This window comes from Pteropus vampyrus, unplaced genomic scaffold, assembly GCF_000151845.1.
Source record: "Pteropus vampyrus isolate Shadow unplaced genomic scaffold, Pvam_2.0 Scaffold444, whole genome shotgun sequence".
NCBI classification, from domain to species: Eukaryota; Metazoa; Chordata; class Mammalia; order Chiroptera; family Pteropodidae; genus Pteropus; species Pteropus vampyrus.
Genome location: NW_011889225.1, coordinates 1,317,566 through 1,338,034, shown reverse-complemented (window position 1 = coordinate 1,338,034; position 20,469 = coordinate 1,317,566). Strand labels below are relative to the sequence as shown.

General features: G+C 32.3%; 1 protein-coding gene and 2 pseudogenes across 1 annotated transcript in view; 1 reads left to right on the top strand and 2 right to left on the bottom strand.

Moving 5' to 3' along the window:
• Positions 1-1,262: 1,262 nt before the first annotated feature.
• LOC111732335 lies at positions 1,263-1,381 on the top strand (annotated as a pseudogene).
• A 5,800-nt stretch (positions 1,382-7,181) lies between these two features.
• Positions 7,182-20,469, bottom strand: part of SLCO1A2 (solute carrier organic anion transporter family member 1A2) — a 76,261-nt gene continuing 62,973 nt past the window's right edge. Inside the window, exons 11-15 of the mRNA XM_023524089.1 lie at positions 20,166-20,398; positions 19,082-19,254; positions 15,575-15,639; positions 14,901-15,018; positions 7,182-8,342 (exon numbers count right to left, since the gene is read on the bottom strand). Of these exons, the coding sequence (XP_023379857.1) occupies positions 8,129-8,342; positions 14,901-15,018; positions 15,575-15,639; positions 19,082-19,254; positions 20,166-20,398 (803 nt within the window). The 3' untranslated portion in view covers positions 7,182-8,128. The remainder of the gene's footprint in view (positions 8,343-14,900; positions 15,019-15,574; positions 15,640-19,081; positions 19,255-20,165; positions 20,399-20,469) is intronic.
• On the bottom strand, positions 10,535-10,650 carry LOC111732327 (annotated as a pseudogene).

Genomic DNA, 20,469 nt, shown 5'->3' with positions numbered 1-20,469 from the left:
TATATTTGTAGCAAGTTAGCACTTATCAAATGATAATTTTACATTTATTTGTGATTATGTGATAAGTATCTGTCTCCTCTACTAGTCATACTATAGGAAGGTAGGAATTAAACTCATTTTACCTGTCTATTTTATTCCCAGCCTCTATCTTGGTGTGTTACACACAATAGGTGCTTTATCAATTATTTTTGAATGAATGAATGAATGAATGTATGAAGTTAAAAAATGTCAGTCTTATTAAATAATGTCATAAATAAGAACTGAAAGAAACATGCAAAAATAAAAATAGCTAGCTGCATTAAGGTCATTGGATATGGAGTGATGGTTTCAGATGTTTTAAAGACTTTAATATTTTAAAACAAACAAAAAAATTTTTAAATGTCAAAAAAGTATCTTTTGACTGCCATTTATAGGCTAAGCCCAGGAGATAAAAAAACATTTATGAAATAGAACTTTTGCCCTTTGGGAGCCCATAAATGAGATGGGAAAGTAGGCATGTAAACATGATAACATATACTATAATAAATTCCGTAATAGAATAAAAAATGTTCGAGTCTCTCATTCACGGGGACCATGGTAATCTCTTTGTTTCAATTTCAACATATGTATTACTGGAGATTTTACCAAAACAAAATGATTAAGAATTAATTATAACAAATTTGGCAGTGGTCATTGTTACTTTACTCTGTGTGCCTTCTACCCTTTCTCAATAGACAGTGCTTACCCTCTGGAACTCAAGAATCAACTTGATGAGATGATTGCAACATAAGCAGTGTAATTTTAGCAACATCTTAAAGCATTCTTGACCATTAACCCGTAGACTCACCTCTCACCCTCAACCAACCTCCACTATTAAAATTGATGTTGCCCCAAGTTCCATCATTGGAAGTTTATCCCTTTGAAGACTTTGTCTTTATTTAAATTGGAAGAGATCATATATGACCATATGAGATTCCAATCATTTTTAAGAAATAGGTTTTTGATAGGAGTACAAATAGAGAACATGAGAGGAAGAGAAAATGTGCAGAGAAGAAGAGAAAGGTCACAGAAACATGAGATAATAAACACTAAAAACTCAAAAAGATTTTTGTCTTCTACTCATCATTTTATTTAGGCCTCATCTTAATAATAATGATTCTATACATTTAAATCTTCTGCAAAAATGTTCCTTTGAGCCATGTTTATTAAAAAGTCTTCATTTGTTTAATAATTCTGTCTAATAATTTATCGAGTAATCTGTTTCATATCTAGAGTTTAGCCCTGTCTACAGCCACGCTACCCTGAACAAGTCTGATCGCATCTGATCTCAGAAGCTAAGCAGGGTTAGGCCTGGTTAGTACTTGGATTGGAGACCACTTAGGAAAACCAGGTACCGTAGGCATAAAAAATTATAAAAAATAAGGGATTGTAAGCTGATGAGGTCCTTGCAATCTGTGAGGTCAACAAGGGTTGCCTTGCCTTAAAAAAAAAAAAAAAAAAAAAAAAAGCCAGGATCAGTACTGTAATACTGGTCTTTAAAAAAAAAGAGAGAGAAAGAGAGAGAGAGAGAGAGAGAGAGTTTAGCCCTGATAATTGCTTTGTCTACCCACACTATTTTCTATTGCCTTTTTATGTCTTAGAATTTTCTGTTGAAGACCATAAATGGAGTATAGGACAATCGATACTGAGGTAAATGTTTTTTATACTTGGAGCTGAGCTCATTTTTCCTTCTTCTAGGCCTATAGTGTGGATTTGTATCAGGAGTAAGGCTGGGTTTGAAGTTTATTGCTGCTATGGTTACCCTCTGTGCCTCCAGAGCTTCGAATTCCTCTGGGGAAACTTTGTATCTAGGGTCTGCTCTCTACTTGGATTTTATTCTTCCTTTTGTCCTGTTACCCAGAAACAATCTCTCTTACAGCTCTCCCAACTATAGTCCATTCTCCTTTTTTAAATTTATTTATTTTAATTAGTTTCAAGTATATGGTACATTGGTTAGACATCTATATAGTTCATAAAACGATCCCCCCATTTGCTCCCTCCCTCTCCTGACCCTCCACCTAGCCAAATTATTAATGCTATATAGTCCATTCTTGTATTTGCTAGATGCTTGTTACCACGGTTGGAGGAGGGGGACTTAAGCAGGCTCTGTGAACCTGGATCTTGGGGGTGCCCTGCCCCTCCCCCAGAAGAGGAACTTTTGTTTCTTGCATCCCTTCCCAGTGGCAGGATTTTTCAACAAGTCCCTACAGTTTGGGTTGCCCTTCCTCACTGGAGAAAGGATTTTGTTCCTTAGGGAAGAAAGGGAGACTGAACTCGAACAGTCGCTGCTATTCTTCACCACCCTCCTCCCTGCCAGCACCAAGAGTGCTCTCTCCAGATTCCCTCTGATCTTCTTTGAGGGTGTCTGGTGTGGGTCCTGGGGGAATCACCTGCAAGAGGCGTAATCTCACCTTTGTATGCAGCCTTCTGAGGCTTCATTTTCTCATGCCTACTCACACCTGGTCTTTGCAAATTTCTAGCTGAATCATTTAACTGACATAAGTGGCATTGGGTGGCTTCTGCCCCAAGTAAATAAATGTTCAAATCTTGTTTCTCCCTGCAGGAGCCTCTCTCTCCAGATGCCCTGTTAACTCTTTGCCCAATAACCTCAGATCATTGATAGGTTCAAGAAAAGTCATAATTTGCATTTTATCCAGCTTTTTCTAAGTATAAGCGTGTAGGTGCAATACTGTTTCCTTCTCTCTGCATGTTTGAGTTGAAACCAGGAGTCTCACTTTTATTCCTTTGATGTGAAAGAAAATCTATTTCAATTACCTTTAAGAACTTTTAAGACCTATTTGAATTATTTGAGAGCACTTCTCTTCCTTTCTCCCACCTGATTCTAGTCAAGAGGTTCTTCAGTAACTAGTAAATTATCAATTTGTAAACAATTCTTAGCACTTCTATCATTCTGAACTGTACCTTTCATTTCATAGGCCCGAGTCATCAGGCAAGAAGGTTTTTATTTTGTTTCCTTTTATCTTCTCTGTTGATTTTTTAAAGATCAGAAGTTTTTTCAAAATGGTAGGTCTTGTTTTGTTAACTTGGAATTTTTTACCCAAAGATTTATCCCTAGTACCTGTGCATAAAGAGTTCTATGATGTTCTTTTAGCAATATTTCCCATATTCTTATGGTCCTTTCTTTAATATGAGGTCCTAAATAGCTAATAAAGAAAATAATGAATAATATTAAGAATGAAAGTAGAAGAAAAGGTATAGTCTTGCAAATACATTTGATATTCGGACTGACTACAAGAATATTTTCAATGTGGCAGATTTGTTAGAAGTTATTTGTTGTATACTATACTAGATCTGCAAGTGACTTTTCTCCCAGATTTTAAGGAAACTTACAGAATTATGAAAAGAATGAGGTTTTCTAACTCATATTGAAGCCACATAAATATCTTTCCCCCATATTAGCCATTCTAAGGAATTTAGCACAGTACATCATTGCTGATGGGAATCTCTGTCTCTGTCTCCCTCCTCCTCCTCCTCCTCCTCCTCCTCCTCTTCGTAACTTCTATTGCTTTCATTTCATTTAGTTATCAAAAAATGATGTTAGTAAGGGCTAGTTTTTTAATTTACCAAGCTTGACATCTAGAGGCCAAAATAATCTTGTCAATATCTACATTTCAAAAAGTACTAGAATTTTGTTTGAGATTTCACTGAATCTACAGATAAATTTTGAGAGATCTGACATCCTTACAATATTAAACCTTTGAATCAGTAAATGTGATATATGTCTTAATTTCTCTGAACTGTTTTATAGTTGAGGCAGTAGTCTTAGACACTTGTTATGGGATTTAGTGCTAGGATTTCAATGTGTTTTTCTTTTTTTGATGCTACACTAAATGGTACTCCTTGCTAATATAATTTCCTAATTGCTTTTGACATATGAAAAACTACATTTGATTTTATGTATTACCCTTTTATACAGTGAACTTTATTAAAATTCACTTATTAATTTTGATAGTAATTAAATCTGTAGTAACTTTTGGATTTTCTGCATATAAACATGTCACTGCTAGTTTTATTTTTCCTTCCTTATCCTTACAAATTTTAATTCTTTTTCTTCCCCTGTTTCCCTGGCTATGATATGATATTGGATAGAAATGGTGATAGCAGGCATTATCGTCTCACTTCCAATATCAGCAGGAAAACCTTACTATTTTCCATTTAATTATAATGTTTGCATTAGGGTTTTTAAACCATGATTGTATCCTGAAGCATATCACATGGAAATTTGTGATTTTTCTACTCATTCTAAGTATTTACTTTTTAATCTCATTGTATATTCATAATTTAAAATATTTTCTTATAGAGGCCCTGTTCTCAAATTTAAGTTTCCCTCCACAAAAGTTAGCCCCGCCCCTGCTGGTGCACATGCTCAGTGCTGCATCCGGAAGCCAGGCTCTCGCTGTGTTCCTGCTCCACCATCCTTCAACTGTCACCTTTCATCTCTATGCTTCTCACCTTTTGGTTGCAAGATGACTCCTTACTGCTCCACAAGGCCCAATATCCATGGTTTAGGAAGGAAAAAGGAAAAGGGCAAATGTCTTCTTCGAAAGCTTTCTTTTTATTTTAGGAAAAAAAAAATCCCTTCCCAATTAGCAAACTTCTGCCAATATCTCATCGAGTAATACTGTAATCGCTGTAACTGTAGCCAGTAACAAAGGAGATATTCTTAAATTTGCTTCTACTGTTCTGTCAATAAGAACTGAATGTTTTTCTTTCTCTCCGTCAATCCAGAGTCATCATTTCCCACCAAGACCTGAATGGGAAGCTTATGTAAAAATTCTGATTCCTTAGTGACTCACCACATATCCACAGTGTTTAAAGTTACCTTGTACTGTTACTTGATGTTCTGCATTACTTTCTATGTAAATTTACTCACCCTAATAAAAAGACACCACTTGAATTCTCCTTCAGTTCTACAGCCTACAACTTAGTTATCATATCCCTCACAAGCACACACCAACACAAATATTCTCTAGAACCAAGTATAGCAATGAGAAAACAATTGTTCAATAAACACCCACTGGAGAGCCTCAACAACTCTTATAATTGGAGGACTCGATTTCATCTCTTTCAGTAAAATGCATTGCTTTTGCTGATGTGTTATTCTTTATGAAACATTATTTTTAATCATGTGTTACATGCACAAGGGGAAAAAAATTGGAGTACAAAGGAACTGAAATGAAAGATAAATGTATTGTTTTTTGCTCCTCCTCATGATAATCCAATGTCACAGAGGCAACCACTTTGAAACAATTCAAACATGTTTGTAAATTTTATCTTAATTTATCAAGTTTAAAATATATTTTTAAACTTTATGCTATAAAATATGAAGAATGGTTATTCCCTCTCCTTCCATTTACATTTCTTTTCCCGATTTCTGTTTTTTTAAGTTCTTATTTTTCAAGCTCCTGTAAATATTGGTTACTTGTAGTATTATAAATAATAAACTATTTCTAATTCCATTCAGTTAGACTACTCACAATATTAAATAAGAAAATTAGTAACCCTAGACTCTCCACTACCTGTTTTTTCCTGTTTCTCTTTTCTTCTCTGTCTTCTATGCCATCACCTCTGCACTGTCATGAGGGAGTACAAGTGCTGAGAATAAGAACAGACCACCCCAGGCCTCATGGACTCTAACAACAGAGGTCATGAGGGGTCACAAAGCACTCCAATACCCACTTTCTCTGATCTTCTTTCCTCTATCAAGAATCATCAAGAGAGAACCCTATGTTCTCAGAGTAAAAAGCTATCTTTCCCTGTAGTGGGTAAGAATGGGCTCATGGAACCAGGTCAAAAATCATGTGTCTTTGGACCTACTATGCTCTACCAAGAATATTCAAGTGAGTAAACTGTGAATAGAGCAAAGCTCAGCTTTCTCTGATCACTTTACTTATTAGTCAAGAAAGGGCCACGATACTCAAGTAAAAATCTGCTTCTCCTGTTTGCATCTATAACATGGGGTCATGAAGGAGCCCAGTCATGACTCCTCTTAAATGTGACACTCACAGTCTCACCAGCACTTTCTGCCTTAAAATGCATCAGAACCGATCCCTTTACGTCAGTCACCCAAAAAGCTTCAGGACTCCAAGTTCTCATTGTCTTTCTTCTAATTCCTATAAGTCTGATTTCCATACACTTCCAATTATCTACCTTTTCCTCTCAAACACCGTTTTCTGAAATCTGCTCACTTTCATTTGTCCTCTGGAACTTAGGGTCCCTCATCATCAAAACCATCTGCATTCTCAAACTCATAAATGAGCATTCTCTTCACCACTGCACCAAATCCTGGTTTTTCCTGAGGGTGCGGCTTTCCACAAAAATTTCTTATGTGGTAGCTGTTTACTTTTTCTTACAACCTTATTTTAACTTCCAGACCATTCTCCTCACTTTCTCCCCTCCAGAAAAAACAGCTCCAGACTTCAAGTTATTGGGCTCTATATGTTTCAATCATATTTACTCTGAGTTACATTCTTCATTTCTGAAGATTTTAGCTCGCCTGTCATCTTTCAACACTGTCCCTTGGTCTTGAATCATGGTTATTTTTAATAGTCCTAGAGGTGACATGAGTCCAAAACTTAACTCTTAATTCTTCTCCAAAAACTTGTTCTTTCTCATGAGTTGCTTTTTTCTCATACGGCACATCCAATTGCTGAGAAAATCATGTTGGTCTGAAAAATATCTATAGACAGTTCTTCAAGTAAGTGGCTTATTTTCTGTCCACCTACAACTAGTATTCTTTGAGCTTGCAACCAGAGGTTCCTACCTACATTAGGAACTCTTTCTAAGTGCATTCTGGATGACAGCTTCTTCCACTCGAATCTATCCCTAGACACACTCATTCTCTTTATGTTACACATAAATAACTATAGTATATTGACATCCTCGTCTCTCATTCTTCCTTTCCTCATTCTCCTCACCATTAGAGATTTATATCATTTTATATATATTTACTATCATTTCAGTGTGATAAAGACTAAAGAGGGAGAATACAGAATAGATAAACAGAGCTGTTCATTCTATTATCTTGAACCAAAAATTCCATACCATTCATAAGATCTCTTGTATTGTATCTATAAGTTATAAAATAATACTGTGAGTAGATTTAGTTTTAAAGGAGCATCTCAAATTTTATTAACCTCAGTTTTTAAAAAGCTGCTTCTTAAAAGCTTCATTCTCTAAGATGGTTTATGGAATTAGTGCTTGTGTTTTAACTTAGGACACTGTGGGTGGCATAAACATTGATCTAAGAAAGCCTCCTGAATCTGGGAAAGTGTTCCTTTGACAATATCTTCACTACAAGTAGCCTTTAAGGACTAATGTTTTTCTAATATCACCCTTTTATCCTTTGGCTCAGACTCTTGTTTTTAAGAGAGAGTTTAGTCACCAGGTTTGAATTGCTGAAAAAAAATTCTAACAATCTTTATTACATGATTTTTAATAACCTGATTAAGTTAGTCAGTATTCTGAACAAAATGAGGAAATATATAGCATGAGTAATAAAGCGGGGAATGAATTGGAAGCAAGTGATGAGTAATCTATTTTGAAAGAGTCATGTCTGAAATGAATAGGAAAAGTTAAAGAACAATTTCTAAATCAAATAAAAACACACAGACTTCTTTAACTTGGAAGTAATAAATTTGAATATAATACTTAAATATTTACGTAAGCAAGATGAAAATTTCTGTCTCTGAATAACACCAATATCAAAGCAGAAATTCAATGGAATTAAATAGAAATTAAATAAAAATTTCACAGGAGGAAATTTTTAGAATCATTTGGAAAAGGAGAAGTGGGAAATATACTCTTATGGTATGTATAAGAGAAATTATCGTTTTAACATAAAAATAAAATTGGCTCTGATATCCTGTTTTGAGAGCTGTTATAAATGTCCCTCTGAGGAAAACTTCTAATGCCATCGATGTCTCAGAAATACCATCAGTGAACTTTTTTTCATCTTAAGTAAAAAATATATATATATTTTTGAGATTCTTAAAGACAAGAAAAAGTTATGTGCAGTACCTCTATTGATTTTAAAACAATTAAATTGTAGTGTGTTCTCCAACTCTGGGAAGCATGATATAATAGAACATTACAGTTTAGTTTTCAATTCATCATTATTCAAAACTTTGGAAATTTGGTCCATTTCTTGGCACTCATTTTCCTTCCTTATAACTCTTGCCTCTACAGTTCCTGAAGAGGCATTTTCATCAGGTAGACGATATTTCCTCAAAATAATTAGGATAAAAAGAGCTGGGATAAAGCCTAATCCTCTTAGGGCTATTGGCAGTCCAAGGTAGATGTATCTATTAAAAAAAAATAAAAATACATTAAATCTCACATAGTGTGGTAAATATAAACTAGTTTTGCATATCTTTATTAATATTTTATTCCCATAAAAACAACAGCAGCTAATTGTTTTGCATGTTGGTCATATATAAGCAACTTTGCCAAACTCTCTTATTGTTTGTTAAAATGGTTTTTTTTAGAATTTTTCACCTAGAAAATCCATTTTTATTTTCTTCTTTTCTATTCTTTTACTACTGTTTGTATTTTATTTTTTTACATTGAATAGAACTTCCAACTTAAATTTGATATTGACAGTGATTGCAGTTTTATTCCAGTATTTAATAAGCATAATTCCAAAGAATCACCATTAATGATACTTACTCTTGTTATTTTTAAGATGACCTTAATTAAGTTAAAGAAGTTCCTCTCTTCTCTTCTGTGTTTGCTCAAAGTCTTAACTATTGATGTGTGAAACATCACCAAATCATATTTTTACACATAGTTAGCAGAAGATCCGAATTTTTTGTTATTATGTTAAGAAGGTATATTACATTAATAGCTTTTTCTGAAGTTGAATTATCTTTGCATGCCTAAAATAAACTCTTTCAGTTAATTTTTCCACATTATTAGATTAAATTTGTTAATTTTTTTAAAGATTTTTCCATGTATATTTATAAGTAAAATCAGCCTATACTTTTTTCTTTGTACTGAACTTGTCTAATGTAGATATAAAGATTGTGCTAGCTTTGTAAGTAGAGGAAAATTTTTCTTCTTTTTCCATTTCTTGGAGTAAATTGTATGATGTGGGAATCATCAATTCACTGAAGATTTGTAAAACTTGCCTTAGAAGCATCTGGACTTGGTGCTTTTAGAAAGTGGGAATTTTGACCAATTCAGTTTGAATAGCTATAAAAATATTCATGTTTTTATATGTTTATAGTAAAATTTGGTAATACATATTTGTTTAGAAAGTTCTTGTGTAATGTTTACAAATTATTATGTCTAAAATCCCTAAGTAACTGTATTTATATTCCATTTTTCAATCTTAATAGTTTATTTGTATCTCCTCTCTACTTGCCTTTTCAGATAATTGTCATTATTATTATATTTTAATATTTTAAAAAATATAGCTTTTTATTTTTTTGGTATGTAGTCTATTCATTTCTGCTTTTTATTTTCAACTTTCTACTCCTAAAATTTTCTATTATGAAACATTTTAAGAATACAGGGAAATTAAAAAATTAAACATGTCTGTACTCACCACCCAGGTTTTTTAAATAATTAAATATTGCTATATTTTTAGACCAATTTAGAAGAAAATACTAATACATTTAAGTCCTCTGTGTACCCTTATTATTTGATTATCTTCTAACCCATCCCAGATGTAATACTATGTTGAATTTTATGAAGTTTGTTCTTAGTTTATTTTTATAGTTTTATAAAGTGTGTATGTAAACATTCTTGATATATACAATTACTTTATATATTTTTACATTTTAAATAAATGACATAATGCTAAATGTTTTACTCTAAAATTTTCTATTTTAGCCCATTTAAAAACCGTTTACACAAGTAGTTCTACTTTGTTTATTTTTAACTATTGCACTATATTCCAATGTATGAATACACAACAATTTATTGATTTAGTTTCCTATGAGACACTTATTGTTCAAATTTTTTCTAATACCGATACTGCAATAAACCTCCTTTTACATGTTTCCTTGTGCACGTGAGCAAGTTTCTCTAAAATGAGTTTATCTAAAGGTATTAGGTTATGGAACTAAGTAAATATAGCCCAAAAGTTCTCCATGGCTTTTATTCACTGCCAGCAGCGTGTGAGAGTTCTTATGCTCCCAATTTGTGTTCTAACATTCTTCATTGTCTACGGTATCGTCTGTCGTAAATAAAATTTTAAATTTTATGTGCAGCCACATTTGCCCATTTCTTGTTTTCTGGTTTATGATTTTGTTTCAACCCGAACCCAAAGCAATAAGGATCATAAAGATATTAAGATCTGTTGCTGATGACTTATCTACTATTGGTCTAATTATTTTTTTGTAAACTATATGCATGTTTCTCTGAGTAATTTTAATGTTTTTTTTTTTACCTTGAGGATTTTTAATCTTACTCTGATAGATTTGTTTATATTTATTCTACAAGACAATTGATATGCACTTTTCTTTTTTATTATTATTATTATTATTATTTATTTCTACAGCACCTGGTCTTTCTAGGTGGTCTCCCATCCAAGTACTAGCCAGGCCCGACCTTACTTAGCTTCCGAGATCAGACATCGGGCTCGTTCAGGGTGGTGTGGCCGTAGACCATGGACCATGGTTCCACTGGGGCCCGAACCTAGGACCTTCTGCATGCAAAGCAGATGTGCTAACCGCTACACTGTGGAACCACGTCCTGAAATGCACTTTTCATCTGAAAATTCATGTCTCTCTTAAAATTTATATTTTAGATAAATTCTTATGTACTCTCTTCCAGTTCACTAATTCTTATTTTAATCACATTGACTTGAAATTTATTACATATTTAGAATTCCTTTATTATCTCAATGCTATACATTTAATCTCTAATATTTCTAAAGTTTCTTTTGATATTCTTATTTCTGCTTGTTATTTCTTTCATCATTTCTTGTTCATTTTTAACAGATAGTAAATGCCAACCATTTACTATTTTTTAATCCTATTGAGCTGGTTAAGCATACTTACTTTAAAACCTTTGTCATACTCTTATATTACATTAAATTTAGTCTGGAATGAAATCATCTTTCAGTTGGTAATTTATGTGCTTATCTTTTTTACTATTAGATTTATTCACGTATTTTTAAGTTTTAGATTGCAAGCTCCTTTTGAGTGTTTTGTTGGTGGTGGTTGGTTGGTTGGTTGGTTGGTTTCATTTTCTTTTCCTGCTCTGTGTCTTTGCATTTACTCCTCCAAATCTGATAGATTTTCCTTTCCTTTCCTCAATTCCTCAGGCCCTAAGTCAACCTAGTTCTCATAAGGATGATTTTTCATAGTGATACTGGGAATAACCACAGTGGGAACATGTCACTTGGTTTAGTTTTTAGTGTAACTGTGTATTATTCCCTCCTCAGTAACAAAGCAATGATCTGCAAAAGTTTTTTTTGTTTGTTTGTTTGTTTCTTTGTAATTTTTAATCTCTTACAGTGAGGTTTGCATTAGTTTCCTAGAGCTGCTGAAACAAAGCACCACAAACTTAATGGCTTAAAACAACAGAAATTTATTCTCTCACAATTCTGGAGGCTAGAAATCTGAAATTGAGATGTTGTCAGGACCATGAGTCCTCTGAAGGCTCCAGGAAAGAATCTTTCCTCCACTCTTCCTAGCTGGTACTAACTGTCAGCAATCCTTACAATTTCTTGGTTTGTAGATGCATCACTGCAATCTCTACCTCTGTCACCACATGACAGTTTTCCCTGTGTGTCTGTGTCTTTGTGTTTCCTTTCTTCTTCTTATAAGGGCAGTAGTGAATAGCTTTAGGGCCCACTCTACTCCAGTATGTCCTCATCTTAAGTTAATTAAATGAGTCCATTTGCAAAAACCCTATTTCTAAATAAAATATTCTAAGGTTATAGGTGGACATGAAATTTTGAGGGATACTACTCAACCCAATCCAAGAGTGTTCTACCCCACCACTTGGATTAAAGTGTTGAATCTAGATCTAGTTTCTTGGGTCCTTGGAAGTACTTTGTTTTTCATTTGGAAGCTCATCTCCCAGAAACCACTATCTGTTTCTAGGCTTAGAGCCTTTGCATTCAGCCTTTGAATTCAGATCTGTTTACTCTCTTTATGTTACTGATCAATTTTTGATTCAGGAAAACAGGATGTCCAGGATGATGTTTATAATTATCTTTGAACTTAAATTTGTCCCTTTGGAATTTTAAAAATATATTGTATCTATTGTTTATTTGAGATAGGAAATAAATCAATATATAACTTATTAAATCATTTATCAGGTTGTTTTACTTTAAATTACTTTGTTGTCTTTTTCTAAATTTGAATTTATTAGTAGTCACTCTTTTTAAAGAACACATATATATTTAAAGTTCAAAATATCCCTTTGAGTAGTGGTTTAGCTTCATCTTGTAAGTTTTCCTATTCCATGTTTTCATTGACATAGAGTTGTAGTTACTTATCTATTTTATTATAATTTATTCTTTTACCCATGAGTAATTCCAAACATGTGAAGTTTGGCAACATTTTTTCATAGATTTCTAATTCCACTGCATTAGGGACAGAAAACAGGTTATATGGTATCATTGCCTGGAATTTTTTAAAAGCTTTCTTTGCAGCTTAGGACCTGGTAAATTGTTATATATGTTTATTCTAGGCTTGAGAGGAATATATATTCTGATGGTTGGGTTAAACAATTGCTATATATCTATGAGATAACCCTCATATAATTTGGTAGTGCAACTATGTATCCTCACTAATTTTTTGTCTGTATTTCATATTCACTTGTTGGAGAAGTGTGTTAAAATTTTCAACTCTGTAAATTTTTTCTTGTAGTTTTGTGAATTTTTGTTTTGCATATTAGAGGTTATGTTAATACATAATTATATGGGTTTATAACTGTTATATATATCTTCTTTATCTCCATTAATCCTTTTCACTTTGAATTCTATTTTGTCTCACAGTCATTAATATAACAATGGAAACTTGATTTAATATCTACCAGGTATATTTTTTCTGATCTCTGTCTTCAACCTTCCTTTGCATTATATTTTTAGACTGTCTCTTGTAAACAACATATAACTAGAATTTTGAAAACTCCAATATAGAAGTCATTATCTCTTAAAAGTGAGTCTAATTGGTTTACATTTATTGTGAAACCTGGTATATTTAGGCTTATTTTTTCAACTTATTGTGTGTGCTTTTATTTTCCTATTTCTTATTCCATTGAATTTTTCGTAATATTTTTCTCTGTTTCTAGTAGATGGGAATAAATTTAAGTGATTATCCTCTTATTTTTGTCAAAATATAAAGTTAATCAGTATATCTGTTCTCCAGAACTCTAAAAGAGTTCTAGATTTTACCTGGATTTTATGCTAGGTTAGCCTGCCCTAACTGCATGGATGCCGACAGAAGATACAAGACTCCAGGGTCAGTGACAAAGGACTTTTTTACTGTAATTGCAGCAGTTAACACAAAGTTCATGTTCGTGTTAGTTTTCTTTAATCCCCAAATCCCAAAGGGGTGACACAGAAGAAGACCCAGGTAAAAAATCCAAAGTTTAGGAAATCTCAATCTTTTAAATGGGTTGCAAACAAATCTGCCCACCTTAGCCCAGAAGGAGATTTTATCTTTATCATCCCAGACAGCAAACTCTGCTCCAGAGGGAAACATCATCTATATCTTCCAAGGTCATGTACTGTTCAAACATCCTTGAGAAGATAGTCCAGAACAAAAATCTGCTAACAAGCTATGCAGAAATTCTAGGGACCCATGGAGAATTGACTACCAACAATATCTACCTCTTGTTTCTATATTATTTTCCAGTGAATTTTCTCATGAATACACTTGACAGGCCATTCTAATGTATCTGACTGACAAAAGAAGGTACCAAATTTAATTATTTTGTCTGAAACAACATTTAATTAAGGCCACTATCAACAGGAACCTAAGCAGCAGGATGAGGCCGACCTACACTTGTAATCCTCGGGGTTCCTCAACTATGATGCAAATCCATTGCATGTGCAGTGTTTACCTGGACCCACTTCCACTTTACCCCTGTGTAACTTTAGGCAGAGGGGAAACTAATGAAAACATGAATCTCATGCTGAGTGCTCTCTTCACAGTTCTTGACAGCCCTTTTACTGATCAAGATAAGACCTTAGAATGTTTTAAACAATGAAAAATTGTTTTTAGGTAAATAAAAGAATTTTCTTACTGCCCCATCATGAGATGTTCATATAAATTTAAACCAAATTCAGGTCTCTGAATGAAAAAGAGCATGAAATAGAAAGAGAAAAATGGAAAAGTTTTGTTCAAAAACATTAATGCTATCATATGTGTTTTGTTCAAAATTAGATCTATATTAACAAAAAATAAGCCTTAAAGAGACATGAAGAATATTGTGTCAGCAAAATTTAATGAGAGAGAACAAGTATAATTTTATAGATCAGAAGTGGTGAAAGGAAGTAAAAACTGAGGCTAGTAAGATTCTAAAATGATGTAGGAGAAATGGGGATACTTTAGAGACTAACATAATTTAGAGAGGTAGCTGATGTATAGCCATTACTTCAATAACGTATTGACTGTAATCAATTTAACAAACAACACTTTGAAAGGGTGGGTTAAGGAAATCATCCATGCTTATATTTATCACATACTTTGAAAATATTGAGGAAATAAAATTCTAGTATATAAATAAACATTTATTATCTAGTATATAAATTAAAAATGGAGATATAGTATCATAAACAATTCTGGAAACAAAGCAAAAAGTATGCTAGTCACTTGACAAAGAAAATGTTAGACATTAATGGTGCCATTTTATGTGCAATTTATGCTAAGAAAACAATTATTTAAAAAAGTCTTTACCTGAAGTTGGTGGAATCATATATCCTGCATGCCCCTGACTCACCAGATTTCAAAGTTGCCCAGTATAAACATGTGGAGTCCATTAAAGCACCAAAATATATAGGTGCAGGAATTCCAGCTATAATAAAAGGAAGAAAGAAAAATCCATCAAAAAGGAGACTTAAGATACATTGTTTTGTTTGAAAACATTTTAATTTTCTCTATTTGTAGAATAAAGATTAATGAAATATAAATCTAATGCTTTAACTTTTATTTTCAGAAATTAAAGATTACTTTCACTGTAAAATTTCCATATTATAAAGGATAAATAATCCGATGGGTGAATGCAACATAAAAATTATTAATAGAAGAAAATGTTAAATTAATGATTCTTTATACTTTTTTCTGCAATATTTTGGGCCAATCATGTGTACATTTTATTTTAACGTAGTATTTCCTCTTCATTTGCTTTTCAAATCTAACAGATAAAAACTAGAATTAAGGTCAAATAGGACATTTTCAAGTAAAAAAGAAAGTTCTCTATTTCTTCTTGTACTTCATTCTCCTACTATTTACAAAGTGCTGTTTACAAGCAGATGGGGTATTTACTAGACCATTACTCTAAGAGAATAATTTAATTTAATTCGTATTTAATAATGATCTAATATAATGTTAGGAAAAATAACTATTTTTACCAAATGCTCTTGTGGAAAATGCATGTAATCCTATACCAAAAGACTTCTCTTCAGGCTTGATACACCTAAAAATTAAATAAATTAATGAATAAAACTAAAACAGAGATAAAAACTACCACAACAATGGAATATTACTCATCAATAAAAAAAAAATGAAATCTTGCCATTTATGACAACATGGATGGCCCTAGAGGGTATTATGCTAAGCGAAATAAGTCAGACAGAAAAAGACAAATACTGTATGTTTTCAGTTATATGTGGAATCTAAAAAATAATACAAATGAATCAAATCAGAGAGACCCATAGATATAGAGAACAAGCTGATGGTTGTCAAAAGGGAGAGGTGTGGGGACATGAATGAAATTTTTAAAAAGTACAAAAATTTTAAAAATGAAGCATTTTTAAAAAATAAAAAAATAAATAAAAAATAAAAACTGCCATAGTTTCTTAAAAGAACTGTTTGTGTACTAGTAGCACTGAGCAATACAAAATTTTCTTGCATACTCAGGTCTTGGTTATTCAAGACCTAATTATCAAATTTGTAGTCTACACAGGAATCTCACTTCTGGTCATTGGCAATTACCCAACACTTTTTGCTCATTCATTTCTATCAGAAAGTTATTAAAGAAAACATATTTCATATCAATCAATATCTATCCTTTTATTAAAGTAGTAGTTCTTGATTCTAATAGTTCAACCTTCAGTCTGAAATAAGAACAATGCAAAATTAGCTGTATTTAAATTATTTATATTAACAAAATACAGAAATGCCAAGAATTTACATAAGTAAATCTAAGAAAGAAATACAGCAAGGATAAAAATTTTCAAAGAAAAGTGATGAAAACATCCAAAGCAAACATATTTTAAGTGATTTGGTACAATTTCAAGAGTCACATAGATTTCTCTATTCTCTCTAAAAATTCTCCCACCTTTCCACTGTTGCCTGAAATGCCTATAAGTAGAAATGAAGGCTATAATTTGTGTCCCACTCACTTCGGCATTGGCGCTGCTACTCAAAGAATTCATTTTGAGTTTCCCTGATTAACTCAAAGCTGAGAAAATAAAAGCAGCTTTATTTACAAAAAGATGAAATACATTTTTAGCAAAACATCATCTCATTGGTATTTTCCTGGTACAAATATTTTACTAGATTCTAATAACTCTACAAACTCAGGTTGAGACACAGCTGAACTTGGCATTATATGTTTAACACATAGGTTATTTAGAAAACATCAGTGATTTTACTCTGAAGGAAGTAAGAAAATCCAGGAGACGTAGCATGACTCTCTTGGTCCCGTGGTTTCCATTTAATACAAAAATAGGGCATTAAAATTTTACCAAAGACTTTCTCTTTTCTATCTCTAATATCTCTCTTTGTAATCTCACAGAAGCATAAATCTTAATAGTTAAGAAATTGTAAGCAGTTTAAACTGTTCTATAAATACTGTAAATAATTCGCATTGATAATAACAATTTCTAGAATCCAGGAATCAGAAATAAAAATTAAAATGCAAATTATGGAAGAAGTGCTGACAGAAATTCAAATAGTTCTTTAAAACTGGCTGAGTAACATAGATGTTGCAGCCCTCTACCATCATGATAGGAAATTCATGGAGAGTCCACAAAAATGGAGAAAAGCATAAGTATATACATAAAAATCTAGGTGTTAAACTCTACATATAGTATAATCTTGGCAAAAGATGAAGGAAAAAAGTAGAGACACAAAAAGAGCTGAGAGCATGATTAAGTACTTGTCTTATTAAGGAGTAGATATTAATACTGAAAAGTTTTGAAATTCATCAGAAAAACAGAAACATAGTTAAGAATTTCAATAATCAGTTTAACCATTTGAAAGATATAGTTTTCAAAGCAGAAGCAGCAAATCCGATGCATATAATGGAAAGCAAAAAAAAAAAAAAAAAGCAGCAGCTAAGGGAAGGTCAGATAAAATATATGAAATAAAATGGCAAAAAAAAGCCCTATCACAATAATTAAAATAATGATAAGTAGGTTAAACTCACCAATCTCAGATTACACTATCAGAACTAACAAATAAATGGAAGATTGACGATTAAAAATAAAGGGTAGGAAAAAGATATAATGGGCAACAATGAGCCAAAAGAAACTCAGAACAGCAGTTTTAAAAGAAATTGAATAAAATTCCCTCAGAAAAAAAATGTAGAAAAGATCAAGAGGAAAATTATAGGCTGGTATATAATTTAGAAGTATAGTGATCAAAGGCGCATCTGCATAATATAACATAGCCTCCAAATATATAAATTAAAAAATGACATAACTACAGGGAGAAAGACATTAGAAATTTTTAGATTTTAACAAACATCTCTGAAAAACTGATGGATTAAGTAGACAAAAAACAATTATAGATTCCCAAAATTTAGATAACGCAATGATTTACTTCAATCCAAGAGATATGGGAACTGTATAACCAAAATGCAGAAGTATACATTCTTTCCAGAAACACATGGAACACACAAAAATTAACTATGCACTAGGCCCCAAAGAAAGCCCCGATATTTTCCCTTAAAACCTCACATCTTTCAGATTATGTTCTCTGAACATAAAAATGGAATAACAAATAATAAAAAGATACCTATAGAAAGTTCCCATATATAGTAAAGCTATATAATGCACTAATAACTAAGAAGCTAATTTTGATTTGTGGGTGCCTATGATGAAAGGAAGTGGGGAATGAGAGGACAAAAATAAAAATAAGAGGAAATAAAACAAGAGAGAAACCTTGCTCCAATCTCTAATGATAATATGCTATGGGACTGAGAATTATGATTAGTTTAACACTGCTTCTGAGTTCCAATAAAATATTTTTAAAAAGAAAGAAATGTAAACTTTGTTTACTAGACATGTTTAGAATTATTTACTAGGTATGAAGAATGCTGTAATTAAAGGAACACATGTACGATATGCCAAAGTTTGAATTCCCTTTGCAATTTCCTGGTTTTACTAAACCCTTCAACATGTATGTCTCAAAATAGCCTGATTAGAGAGAGAAGCATTTATTATTATGCCCATTTTTTCTTAAAGAAAAATGGAGCTCAGAAGGGTCCAGTGATCTGCCTAATCCCCTGTAGATAGATGATAGCTGGTGAAACTGGGACTTCTGACAGCTTTACTCTCTGTTGTCTTGTAAGTTGGACTATAAGATATGACTGCTAGGCAATCACTCTTTACCTACCAAATGACCATTTCATATGGTTTACCCTAAAATATAAATGTATCTCTTCTTGTGTTAAACAATGAGTTTTACTAATTTAACTCTAAGAAATAAGGACGGAAAGATACAAATGGAGATATTTATATTACTAACTCTAAAATTTTGTAAAATTCAACAATGTTTAATGTGACATTCTTAATAAGTGGTATGTTAGAGCACAGAATTCTTAGGTACCGGGCGCGCTAAGCGGCTTTGTAAAAAAATCACCTTAATAAATGACCAGGAAGGAATCTATATAAAGAAAACAATTAGTGTACCTCAGGAGAACCATATATCCAGGTATGGCAGATAAAGAATAAATGAAACTGCTGATCACCGACAAGATTAAAAAGTACTGGAGCATCATGGAACAGTCCTGTCCTTTGCCACACAGCCCAAGAACTGCAGATGAATTTCCTGATGTTTGAATACAGCTACAATTTTGGAATACCTGTCCAAAAAATAACCATTTATCCTATTTAAGAAAGAAATATTTGAACAGAAATCTCAAATATTTTTACATGCCCAATTGAATAAAGATAGGGACTGTTTATTCCCTTATTCTCATCTCTTTCATAGTTTCAGGATCATACCATAAAACAAACCACAGAAGAATGGTTTCAGAAAAACAATATCTCTCTCTAAATATATGGAGTAAATTTGCAAGAGCTCAGCTATCTGAAATCATGTTTTTAAAAAATATATACTGTTTTGCCACGATGACAAAGAAAATTTGTTTCTGAATGCTCAGTTGAAATATTTAGGTACTTAAACAAAGCTTTATTAAAAAATATAGTTTATTGCAAAAACAGAGTAATATCAACCCTTTTTGAATTTTTATGTCTCCAGATTTTAATACAAATCAAAATTTATATTTTACTTTGATAACCAGCCAACATTTTAAGTATTGTAACATTTTTTAGGCAAGAAAACTTGCCTAATTCCATCTTACATTCTTTTTACAAAGCTGCCAGAATGTAAAATACAGAAAAATACAAATGAACAAACCAAAAAACTCCCCAGTAAAACAATTAGCCAATTTTACCTTGATAAAAAGATTTCAGTTGAGTACTTTTAAAACAAATTATCTGAGTAATAATGTCAACTGCTATGAATTAAAGATCAGTGCTCAGACACTGTGAATGTTTAAAATAAAATCTAGGGGAAAAAAGTAAATCAAGTGAGCATATGAAGGTAATTAATTTTTTCCACACACAAAAAAAATTAATTTGGTTTTAAGGAAGATGGTTAATTTTACATTTTTTCAAATGTGCACCCAGTTCATTGTTGAAAAGTGCCAATGCAGTACATGAAAGAGAAGTTCTGTTTAAAAAAAAAAAAATGGCCAATAAGTTGTTGTACCATGTTTATTCCTGTTCCAACGAATGTCTCACAACCAGCAAGGCAAGCTGACATATATGACAAACTATTGCTTCCACACACTGGGTCCCATATTTTAGTTGGACAGTTACAATCCATGTTGCAGTCAGCGAGGATAGCATTTCCAGCATATAAATCTTGTGCTGTTCTGTAATGATTTAAAATAATGCCATGGATGTTGAAAGCCTTAGAGCATCTTCTCTTTCTTTTTTCATCTCAGTTCACAATATTCTTTCCTCCCCAAAATAAAAACAGAAATCTTCCAACCATCAGTGTGTAGCCTGGG